General features: G+C 40.8%; 1 protein-coding gene across 4 annotated transcripts in view; it reads right to left on the reverse strand.

Annotated features, from left to right (window-relative positions):
- Positions 1-12,704, reverse strand: part of SIGIRR (single Ig and TIR domain containing) — a 68,863-nt gene that overhangs the window by 55,471 nt on the left and 688 nt on the right. Inside the window, exons 1-3 of one of the 4 annotated variants that reach the window (XM_089520800.1) lie at positions 11,934-12,017; positions 6,647-6,770; positions 3,237-3,352 (exon numbers count right to left, since the gene is read on the reverse strand). In XM_089520800.1, the coding sequence (XP_089376926.1) occupies positions 3,237-3,327 (91 nt within the window). In that variant the 5' untranslated portion in view covers positions 3,328-3,352; positions 6,647-6,770; positions 11,934-12,017. Of the gene's footprint in view, positions 1-3,236; positions 3,353-3,387; positions 3,480-6,646; positions 6,771-11,793; positions 11,827-11,933; positions 12,018-12,704 lie in introns of those variants that run through there. The other 3 variants (XM_089520801.1, XM_089520802.1, XM_089520803.1) reach the window with 3 other exon arrangements.

Below are 12,704 nucleotides of genomic sequence, written 5' to 3' on the forward strand. Positions count from 1 at the left end.
CAGCAGTCTACATTATCTTATGTTAAAGTTTCAAGTAGGCACCAAAAACAAGATTGACAATATGCCTTTAAATATTAAAAAATTCCACAACTACACAAGTCTGCTATGTAATCAATTGTTACAGATTTACAATATAAAATTGTTAACTACCGTCAAGTCAACTTCGACTTATGGCAGCACTATGAATGAGAGACCATCATTGATGATAATCAACAGCCTTGATCAAGAGTTGCAGACTCAGGGCCATGGCTTCCTTACTTGAGTCTATCCACCTGTAATGTTGTCTACCTCTTTACCTACTGCCTTCCACCTTACCAAGCATCACTGTCTTTTCTAGTGAGCCATGTGTTCTCATGATATGGCCAAAGTACAACAGTTTCAGTTTAGTCATCTTGGCTTCTAGGGAGAGTTCACACCTGATTTGTTCTAGGACCTCTTTGGCAGTCTAGGCCTAGAGTATCTGCAAAATGAGTTGATTCGGTTCAGCTTTCTTCACTGTCCAGCTTTCACAACCATTCAAAAAATTGGAAATACAAAGGCATGGATAATCTTTACATTTCAGGATCCTACATAGCTGCCTTTCTAAGTTCAAGCCTTCTTCTGATTTAATGACTAAACTGTTTTAATGTCTTCATTCTCTAGTTTAAAATTATGTAAATCTGTGGTCATTATTTTTGTTGTCTTAATGTTCAACTGTAAACCTGCCTTTGCACTTTCTTCCTCATCATTCTTCAGTAGTCTTTCCAAGTCTTCTGCTAGTAGTATGTTATCACCTGCATATGCATATCATCTGCATATTTTACATTGCAAGTTCAGGAGCACAACACTGATGCAAAATGAGATTCATTTGTTTATGTCTAGATCCAACCAGTGTAAGAACTAGCCTAAAAATAGGCTCCCATTAATGCTGTAATTCAGTAAAGTAGTTATAAGTAGCTTCGCTGTCTCTAGCAGTCCAGAGATTCTCCCATCGACTGTAAACATCAATTGTTCATTCATATAACCACTACTATAAAACTCAAATTTCAAAATATATTAATGCAAGATTGACTAGCCTGACATTAAAGAAAGATTTTTAAATGATCCTCTATGAAATTTATTAATTGGAACAATAAGTCCTTATCAATGCAAAGTCCTTTATTTGCCCAGGCTCTCTGTGGGGTACAGCAGCATAAAGAAAATTCCAGGAAATAGACTTTGCTTCTCTTAATTGCCAGACAATTCAGAAATTGGCATTTGCAATTGCAGCCACCCTGCATTCAGTTTATAACTGGCCACAGTGCAACTAATATAATCTACTGGACACATAACACAGAGGCAGTAGAAAATGTAAGAGGAAGAAAAGTTAAACACCCTTTGATTTCTTGTGCATAGCTTGCACAACTTCATTTATTTGCCACCCCTTCATGAGCAGAAACTGAAGCAGGAAGAAAGAAAAAAACTAGATCTATGACTAAGTTGTGAAAATAAGTAAATGTTTGAAAAATATTTGGGGCCTTTCTCAAGGATCAAGACTTTATCACATAAGAATGACCAAAAAATGACAAAAGTGTGGAAGGAGTATTTCTTTTTCCTCCTGTTTCTGTACTAATTCAGCCTGAGGAAACATTACCTCCCTAAAAATCAGCTCACATCATCAGGTCTAACCGTGTGAACTCCACCAAATTGTACTGAGGTGGGATGCTACTATATTCAATAGTGCATGAAGACTAGTATTTTGTAAGCAAAAAGCCACTTCTGTAGCATCAAAGGTATTTGACCTAAAATGGAGATAGTGTTATTAAGTTTGGCTACTACTTATGTACATTGTAAGTCACACACCAAAACTGAAGGCTCAGAAAGTCTTTTTTAAAAAATCTTGTGCAGTGAGAGACGTGTGTGTGTGTGTGAAAACACTGCAAAAAAAACCCTTTGCTAGCTTAAGCTTTTCGTAATTTTTACAGGTTTATAAAAACAAACACAAAAGAGGACAGTAAAAATGCTGGTTCTGTTTTTGACTGACCCAGCCTCTCTCATCATATGTTGAATTTGTTCATTCTGTGGCCAGCTATGACACAAGTGCTACAGTGACACAGACAGGAAGGTCTGTGGCAGTTCTGGATTTTAAAAAAAGAAACTGAGATGCTATAGCACTGCCAGCCTCTTCTGTACTGCACCAATGCCTGCTTCGGGGCTCATCAAACAGAGGAAAAATCACCAATGTACAGTAATGTGGGTGTGCTCAGGTATGCTTACTAGAGTGGTGCCATTCATTTTAATGATTTATAATTCAACTTTCTAAGTGTACAATAAGATGTTCTACAAAATGAACAGGAGTAAAATAATTTAAAAACTGAAAATAAAGCAAAAGCATAACAGACAGAAACATAGCTGGGCAAAAGACCAATTTAGGATGCAGCCAGTCTATTATTTATGTCATTTTATAAGCCATCACCTTCCAACTGACAGAAACCTTTGTGCATCGTGAATATCTGGGAGAGACAGGCCTATGCCTATACCACAACATGCCATGTTGCTGTGTTTCTGGCTGGTAAGCCTAGCAATGGCCAGACGACAGAGTGAAACTGGGCTAGATAGATCAGAGGAATGCTGGATGAACATCTGGCCACGTTCTAAAACTCCATGCAGTCCTAGGGCAAACAATAAGAAAGAGGCAAGAAGAAAGATGGCCTAAGACCAAAGTGGAGTCCTAAAAGGCCTGAAAATACAGAATTCAGCCATATCAAACATTAATGTACAAAAGCACATTTTGCAGGAAGTTAGCAAGATCTGTCAGTGTAGACCAGAATGTTAAATGCCTTCAAGAATATGTGGGAAAAGCTATGTAGGCAGCAAGTGATAATGTGGCACTTGTACTCTCTCACACACACCCAATTCACTGACTAAAGCACAGGAGCACAAAAAAGATCTTCAATAACAAACAAAACGGAGGAAAGACCAATATGCCAAAGAGCAAGACTAGAACTAAGTCTTAACCAGATTCTTTCTTTCTTTGAAAATAAAAAACTTGTCTCAGAATAAAGGAAATTCTTTCCAAAGACACTTACCATTCCTATACAAAGGACAGGCCATAGGGTCAAGCTACAGGATCTGCAAAGATAGGAGGTCTGCGCAAACAGCGTAACAGAAGAAAAAATAGGAGCTCAGTGCTTTTACTGGTAAGCAACACAAGTCTGGGTCTGTTCATAAAATGTGCACACACACCAATATCATGGTGCCTTCTTTTTAAATCTTACCTTGTGACGCTGCTGTCCCTTCCTGCTCACTCCCTGTTGCAAAGCAGAAAGCCAAGAGCAGAGGTGGAAGAAAAATGAATTTCACAGTCATTTTGGCCTACTTCATGATCAGCACCCTGCAAATTGGAAAAGAACAGGAAAAAGTATTTACCTTTCTGGACTTCTCCCTCCAGTTTTAGACAGGCAACTTCAAAGCCTGAGATTGACTGTGTGACCTTGCTTTGTACTTCCTTATTGTAGCCACATTAAACACATGACTGTCCAACACAGACCTGCTTTGCTAGTTAAGTATTCCCACCCCCCATTTTGTTCATCCTTCAATCACTTGTTCCCTTCTTCACTTCCAATCACATTCCTACAGGCCTACATTAGGTACAACCAGTTCTTCTCAACTGCTTATCTTTGCTCCTCCCATCTTTCCACCTGCACACAATAGGGAAATGAAATCTAGAAACTTAAACACGCATACACCAAAACCCACCCAACCTGTTGGCACAGAAAACCTGGCCAGGAGGTTGTTCAGTGAAGAGCTGGGAGGCAGATTGCTCAAAAGCTCTGCAGCTGGGAAGGCTGCTGTTCTGTGACATTAAGCCAGCCAGTTAACTATCCTGGATTCTGGCAAAGGCTGTTATGAAGCTCCTCTGTGAGTAAACAAGAATGCTCATGTGTGTGTATATGCCTTCAAGTCACCTGTTGACTTATGGAAACCCTATAAATTGCATAGTGTTTTACCTATACTCAAAGTTGGTTTTGCCAGTTCCTTCCTCAGAATTATAGCCTACAGTACCTGGTTTTCATTGGTGGCCTGACCCTGCTTAACTTCCAAGATCAGACAAGATTGTGCCTTTAGACTTAGAGTAGTTGGGCAAGAATGTACATATGCCCAGCTAAACTAGTAAAATACACCAAAGAGATATGCTTTCATGTAGAGGGAAAATGTGAGATTGTAAGACAAGACCAAACTTCAATAATCTCTATGCCAGTGGTTCTCGAACTCTGTTCCTCCAGATGTTTGGATCTTCCCAGAATTCTTCAGCATTGGCCATACTGACTGGGACTTCTGGGAGCTGAAGTCCAAAACTAACTACTGTTTTATACCACCTACTATATGCATTGTTACTGAATCCAAGATCAATATTACAGATGTATAATTATTTTGTCCATTAAAACTGTGTGCATGTTCTTCCCTTCAGTATGTACCATAAAATACCAACAGTGTACTATTCAAATTTGATGATGATAAGAAGTAGATGAGCAAACAAGGTGTGGAAGAAAATCAAAGGAGGAAGCAAACTTATATTACAGAGATGCTCATAGAAACCCCAAAATTACTAATTTAGAACAGCTACTACACTTGTTGATCTTGTATTCAAACTCAATACCTGATTAAAGTTGATGCTCCATATATGCATGCATTGAAAGATATTTAGCATTCTTTGCAAATGGCAGTGTGTTGATGAAATCCCTGATCTACATGAAATAATCAGGCAGGAAGCCAGTGAAATTTGCCAGTTCCCTTCCAGGCACAATTCAAAGTGCTGATTATGAGCTATAAAGCCCTATATGGCTCAGGCTGAGGCTATTTGGCAGACCTTATCTTCCTGTATGAACCGGCGCAGGCTCTGAGATCTTCAGGAGAGGCCCTGCTCTCAGTCTTACAAGCACAGTTGGTAAAGACATGAGGGCTTCTTGGTGGCAGACTCTAGATTCTGGAACAACCTTCCTTGTTGTCCTTTCAGAGTCTAGCTAAAACTTGGGCTCCTACCATTTTTAATTCTTGATATTTCTAGCTTACATAGCACTTTCATAGCACATCATTAAGTGAGTTCATTAATACCAATTATGATATGTGGCTATAACCATGCAACGATGCCACTCTGGGAGGTCTTCTGATTCCCTTGGCATGAGGATAATGGAGCAAAGTGGCACCATGTTCTCCATTCTGCATATATTTGACCTTTGCAAGACCCAACACAGAGCATCTTTTCTGTCCTCTGTTGACACATAAACACAACATCCTGAACATTTTGATACACAGATGTAACACACCAAAGGTCACAACATCCCTTGTGGACCCTATCCCATTTCTGCTTTGCACAAGATCAGGTTCTTACTCTTAATCATGGTTCTCTTTCAGAGTAAGTATGAAAAAAGAGACACGGTGTAATTAATGGACTGATCTGAATGATAACCCAGTGACAAAGAACATGTCTTAAATTTTTAAGATCTCAAGCTCAACCACCAGTATTTTCAGTTGCAAAAGATTTAAGCTTGGGAAAGAACCCTTAACCTGAGAATAACTGAAGAGTTGTATCCAGCTGATGGTATGCAGTTGGATCAGCAATGATGTTGCTTGACTAATTTCTGTGAAAGAGTTGGAACCAGGGTTTTCTGCAGGTGATATAATGTTAAGGTTGTTTGAGAAACAGAAGCCCACTAGTCAACAAGTCAGGGGTTTGGCTTAAACTAGCAAGAAGACTCAGGAAGGAAGACTGCATTACAGCAACTGAATTAAACTACCCAGGAGTTTATCAGACAAGGGAAATTGGAAGTATAATCCAATGGCAATCTGAACGCAATCATGGGGTTTAACATTATTGTGTGATAGACTGCCCACACAAATTCGGGCAATGGGAAGTCAGTCCAAGCGCAATCATGGGGTTTCACGTTACTGCGTGATAGACTGCCACACGTAAATTCGGGCAATGGCATGCTATTTTTGGGCAATGGGGAGCTAGTTCGAATGCAATAAGCATTCACGTAATTTTGCTAAACTAGCGACTTTACATGAATGCGTTCTGGCCCCACTTTATTATCATTTGAAATTAAGAGAAATTCCTCCAGTGTGATAAACTCCCTAGAGTGGATTCTTAGGAAGCAATTTGATATCTGGTTCTGAATAGCATCTGCAAGGGCTTCTTCCCCTTTCTGGGAATATTGCAGACTTGATTGATGGACTGAGAGTGGAGTAGTGCTGACTGCACCATTTTCACTGTCTGTGGTCTAAAACACACTGCAGAAATAATCCAGTTTGAGGCAGTTTTAACTGCACTGGTTCAGTGCTAGGGAATCCTGGGAATTATAGTTTGTTGTGGTACCAGAGCTCTTTCTGACAAGGAAGCTCAATGTCTCACAAAACTACAGTTCCCAGAATTCCCTAGCATTAATCCAGGGCAGTTAAAGCAATCCCAAACTGTATTATTTCTGCAGTGTGTTTTGGACCTGCATCTCCTTTTCTTTCTCCCCTCTATTTCCCTCCCTCTCCATGTACAAAAATGACTTCTTCCCACATTCTGTTTTGCTACCCTTTCCCATCACTATCATCTTCCTGCAATTGCTCTCATTTTGCTAACTACATGTTACTGTTGTTTTGACCAGCAGGACATTCGCTTTGTAAATTGTTTGATTACCTGCAGAACCTCCTTTGCCATCACGCTCCATTCCTCACTCTTACTTGCAACTTACTTCTCTCACCAGGATTTTTTTTTTTTTTTACAAAATGACTACAGATGGAAAACAGATTGTAAAATGGAGCTGTAAAGATTACAAAAAAAATCTGAAGTTAATTTCTTTTGGATAACAATGGGAAAACACTGCCTTGCCTATTTTTTTTCAATCATGGTTTTGAAAACAGGTGTTTGCTGTGCTGTACCACAGGGCTTGTTGTTTTTGTTGTGTGCCATCACAGAATCACAGAGTTGGAAGAGACTACCATAGTCATACAGTGCAATCCCCTGCTATGCAGGAACACAAAGCACTCCCAACAGATGGCCATCCAGCTTCTGTTTAAAAACCTCCAAAGAAGGAGAGTCCTCCACTCTTCAAGGGAATGTGTTCCACTGTCAAACAGTCCTTACTGTCAAGAGGTTAATCCTAATGTTGAGGTGGAATCTCTTTTCCTGTACAGTTGGTCCTCCTTTTTAATGGGAGATCCGTTCCAGACCCACCCACCCCCCAGCGAATATGAAGGCTTGCATATATTAAAGCCCAACAGACTTGAATGAGGTATGCCCAGTGGGCATGCGTGCCATTGAATATAGCGTGTTGCCCGCTGTGGATATTCAACATTAGGAGGGGCAACTGTAGTTTGAATCCATTGCTCCATGCCCTATTTTCTGGAGCTGTAGAAAACAAACATGCTTCATCCTGAATATGACACCTTTTAAATTTTTAAACAAGACGATCATATCACCTTTTAAACATCTCTTCCCCAGGTTAAACATACCCAGTTCTCTAAGTCTCTCCTTTTAGGGTATGGTTGCCAGTTGTTGAAGTTTCTGATTTAAGGCAACTGTAAGGCAAAACTTTTGCAGGGTTTTCTGGGGTTGCAAGTATGTGACTTGTCCAAGGTCACGTAGTGGGTTCCCATGGCTGAGCAGGGAATCAACACATATCTCCAGAGCCATAGTCTAATGCTGAAACTACTACACCATGCTGGCTCTCTATGCCACAAGGAGTGGAGAGCAATATTTAATTTTTGGAAAGTCTTGTAAGGGACTCAAGCTCACAGGAAACAATGTCATTTGCATGATTAATCCTTAATTCTGTGGGGAGAAGGAACAGGCTTGGCACTTGCTGGGTGGAAAAAGAAAGACATGCAGCAAGTGTTCGTAAGTACTTTTCCTATATCCTTGCAGACTAGTAGAAATAAGCTAGAAGCTATTAAACCTTGACAAATTTTGTGAAAGTCTGTATAGGAGCTGTACATAAAGAACAGCCAAACCACCTAAATTCTTCTTAGAATCATAGAGTTGAAAGACACCAAAAGGACCATCCAGTCCAAACTCTTGCCATGCAGGAATATACAATCAAATCTAAACTCAGATTTTGGTATATTCAGGGGATTGGTTCCAGGACCCCCTGCAGATATCAAAATTCGCTGATGCTCAAAAGTAAGCTTAGACTTAGGCACAAGAGAAATGAAGGTAGGAGAAAGGAACATCAACAATTTAAGATATGCAGACAACACCATATTACTAGCGGAAAACATCATGGACATGGAACAACTACAGAGGAGAGTCAAGGAAGAAAGTGTAAAGGTATGCTTTCTGCTGAACAGAAAGAAAACAAAACTGATGATCACAGAGAACCTATATGAATTCAACATAGACAATGAGAAAATCAAAATAATTAAAGATTTCTCGTACCTTAGGTCAAACATTGATCAAAATGGACTGCAATCAAGAGAAAAAGAAGACTAGGAATGGGAAGGGCAGCGATGAAAGAACTAGACAAGATATTTAAAAGCAAAGATATACAACTGAGCACTAAAGTTAGAAACATCAAAGCCATGGTATACCCCATCACTATGTATGGATGTGAGAACTGGACAGTAAAGAAAGTAGATAAAAAGAAAAACAAAACACATTCCAGATGTGGTGCTGGAGAAGAGTGCTGAGGGTACCACGGATAGCCAAAAAGACAAACAAATGGGTCCTTGAACAGATCAAACCTGAAATCTCCCTGGAATCCAACATGACTAAGCTGAGGCTGTCATACTTTGGCCATATCATGAAAAGGCACAACTCATTAGAAAAGAAAATAATGCTAGGAAAGGTTGAAGGTAGAAGAAAGAGAGGAAGACTGCATGCCAGACAGCTAGACTCAGTTAGGGAGGTCATGGGCATCAATCTAGAAGACTTGAACAGAGCAGTGGAAGGCAAGAGATCCTGGAAATGTCTTATCCATGGGATTGCCACGAGTCAAGGTCAACTTAAGGGCAATTATCAACAGCAAGAAGTCCCTTATATAAAATGATATAGTATAGTGGGACTTCAGAATCCGTGGGTGATCTGTTCTGGACCCTCTGCGGATACCAAAATCCATAGATGTTCCAGTCCTATTGCCCCCAATGGCAGCACATCCATGTGGCAACATTGCCATTAGGGACAACAGGACTTCAGGTAAGCGTCCATTGTCCCCAATGACTCTTGGCTGCCACAGTCAAACCTTTAAATAATTTAAGATTGTAGGGTAAACTTTTGCTAATTCTGATCAAATGTTGGATATTTTATGTAAGATGTTAGGGTACAGCAGACAAATGGATCTTGTTATAATTTAGGGATAATGACATATATGTTTTGTAACTTCACAAAATCTGCTTCTTCAGAACTAACATTTACTTGTACTTGTACTTACTTGTACTTAATGGAGCCCTGGTGGCGCAGTGGTTAATGCCTGTACTGCAGCCATTCACTCAAAACCACAAGGTTGCGAGTTCAAGACCAGCAAAAGGGCCCAAGCTCGACTCAGGCTTGCATCCTTCCGAGGTCGCTAAAATGAGTACCCAGACTGTTGGGGGCAAATTAGCTTACTTGCTAATTAGCTTACTTGCTGTTCACCGCTATGATCTTTGGAATAGCGGTATAGAAATAAAACAAATTATTATTATTATTATTACTTGTCAACATCATTTCAGACACTGTCACATGTACATAGCTCATGAAGTTATAATTTTAGTTCATTTTTTTCACAAATACTATACAGATTTAATTTCCCTGGTCTTAGGAAATTAGGGAGGTCACAGTCTTACCAAGAGATCACAGCCTCTGCTTAAAGACCTCCAAAGAAGGAGACTTCACACACTCTGAGGGAGTGTGTTCCACTGTCGAACAGCCCTTACTTTCAGGAAGTTCCTCCTAATGTTGAGGTGGAATCTCTTTTCCTGTAGCTTGCATCTATTGTTCTGGGTCCTGTTCTCTGGAGCAGTAGAAAACAAGCTTGCTCCCTCCTCAATATGACATCCCTTCAAATATTTAAACAGGGCTACCTCAACAGTCTCTTATTCAGACTAAACATCCCCAGCTCCCTAAATCATTCCTCAGAGGCCATAGTTTCCAGACCCTTCACCATTTTGGTGGCCCTACGCTCCAGTTTCTCAATGTCCTTTTTGAACTGTGGTGCCCAGAACTGGACACAGTAGTCCAGGTGAGGCCTGACCAGAGCAGACTAGAGTGGCACTATTACTTCCCTTGATCTAGACACTATACTTCTACTGATGCAATCTAGTTTTGTTGTTGTTATTTGCAGTTTTTCCACATTCACAGGGGTCCTGTACCCATAACCCCAGTGAATGTGGAGGGATGAATGTACTTACTCTAGTATGTTATTCATAGTATATAAAATAGTTTGTTGTACATATAGTTTTGCTTATTATTATATAGCATTGCCTTGCTATTATATGATTTCATGTTTATTTTATGACCACAACACTAGTCCCACTCACTTGGTTCAGTGTCTTAAAAGTAAGCAAGCACAGGATCAGGCCAGGTCTTTCCCTTAGGCAAGTCTATTCTTTGCTTAAGAATCCCAAGACATCTTCAAGCAAAGATTGGCTGGACAAACTCCTCCAATGCAGAATAACATGGTACTAACCTAAATCTGGAACTAACCAAATTTTGGATTCTGTGCATTCTGTTTCATATGTAAGTACAGTATAATTCTCAGCTGATGGGTGTCTACCAAGTAACGTTATAAGAGCATTATGGAAAGAAAACTTTTTTGAGCTTTATAAAGAGCACCGATCACGATCAGGGCTTTTTTAAAATAGAAATCTGAAGAACACAACTAGACGTTCCTAATTCCTCCTGAGGAACAATGTGCTTGAGAGCCAGTGCGGTGTGTAGTGGTTTGAACGTGGGATTACAACTCTGCTGGAAATCCAAGCTCGAATCCCCATTCTCAGCCATGGAAACTGCCTGGGTGACGTTGGGCAAGTCACACACTCTCAGTTCAGAAGAAGGCAATGGCAAAAATTTTTAGAAGCCTCTAAACAAATCTTGCTAAGAAAACTCCATGATAGGTTTGCCTTATTATTGTTGTTGTTGTTGTTGTGTGCCTTCAAGTCGTTTCAGACTTATGCTAGCCCTAAAGCAACCCTATCAAGGGGTTTTCTTGGCAATATTTGTTCAGAGGAGGTTTGCCATTTCTTTCCCCTGAAGCAGTGTAACCAGCTATCATAACCGCAAAGGGGGACATGGCACCACAAAATGTAGGGCTTTCAATAAAAATGGAGGACGTGACCAAATAAAAGCTAAAAACTCATATAAATGTAAATCCATGCTTCTTAGTCCTGTTCAAAATAGAGGTCATTTTGGAATTCCTCCTGGACAGAAGGTTGAAATGCAGGACAGGGTCAGGAAAAGGAGGGCGCCTGGTCACTCTGCCCCAGAGGCTGAGAGAGTGTGACTCACCCAAGGTAGCCTTAAGTGTGGCCACAACTCAAAAACGCCTTGAAGGCGAATAATGTTCTTACACACTTGTCTCTTTCCCACTCGTGTGAATTAGAAGCACTGGACTTTATTTTCTTTACACATAATAACCAAGGTGACCAGACTTTTCCTCCTTTTGCAGGACCTGTCCTCCATTTCAGGGTCCTTCTGCCCAGGAGGAATACCCAAAATGTCCTCTTCCATTTGGAAACAGGGGCTGAGAAGCATGAATTTATATTTCTATGAGTGTCTCTTGCTTTTGTCAGGTCATTATGGAGAGAGAGAGAGAGAGAGCTTTGAGACTAACTGAAAGAAAGAAGTTGTCAGCATGAGATTAAAATATCTACTTCTTCAGATGCATTTGTTTAATCAGGTCCTTGAATGCCCTCCTGTGCAGTGGTGACTGAGGAGACATCTGGTCACCCTGCACTCAACCAATAAAATAAATGGGGGGGGGGGGGCAAGGTGAGAGGGAAGAAATACCAACCTCCTCCTTTTCCTCTTTTGAAGAAGACTGGCCTATGAGGCCACTGGAACAAGCCTCACAATCTGCCCCCGTTGCCATGGGAACCTCCTCCATTTAAGGCCCAGGTAGGTCTCACTCTCAGTAGAGGCTCTGGCCACACCTTTCCCCCCAGGTGTCTGCTGGGTAATGTAGTGCCTGGGGCAGGGCAAAGGCTGGGAGTCTTTGAGAGGAAAGACTACGATTCCCAGCAGGCTCTGCTCTCTCACACACCTGAGGAAGAGGAGGAGGGTGTGGCTTTTCCCTTTTGACTGGAAAAAAGATGAAATGCTCCACAGGTGGAGCTAGGAAGCATGGAAGGTGCAGCTGCCCTCCCACCTCGCTGTTGTTGTTGTTCTTGTTGTTGTTGTGTGACTTCAAGTCGTTTCAGACTTATGGCATTGGCCACCCTCTCATGAGGTTTTCTTGGCAAGTTGCTTCAGAGGGGTTTTTGCCTTTGCCCTCCTCTGAGGCTGAGACAGTGTGACTTGCCCAAGGTTGGGTTTTGAAAGGGGATTCGAACCCAGATCTCGAGTTACAGCCCAGTGCTCAACCACTACTACATCATGCTGACTCTCATTTGCATGGCAAAACATTCAGAATAATGTCTACACAAATGTGTTCAACCCACTACACCACTAAACTGGCACAATCTGAATTACATACAAATATGAATTACAATATCCTGCCTTTTCCCCAAACAACTGGGACTCAAGAGCAGCTCGCAACATTAAAAAAAACCAGTACAATTAAAAG

This window comes from Sceloporus occidentalis, unplaced genomic scaffold (genome assembly GCF_023333645.1).
Source record: "Sceloporus occidentalis isolate IW3139 unplaced genomic scaffold, rSceOcc1.0.p SCAF_4, whole genome shotgun sequence".
Taxonomy (NCBI): Eukaryota; Metazoa; Chordata; class Lepidosauria; order Squamata; family Phrynosomatidae; genus Sceloporus; species Sceloporus occidentalis.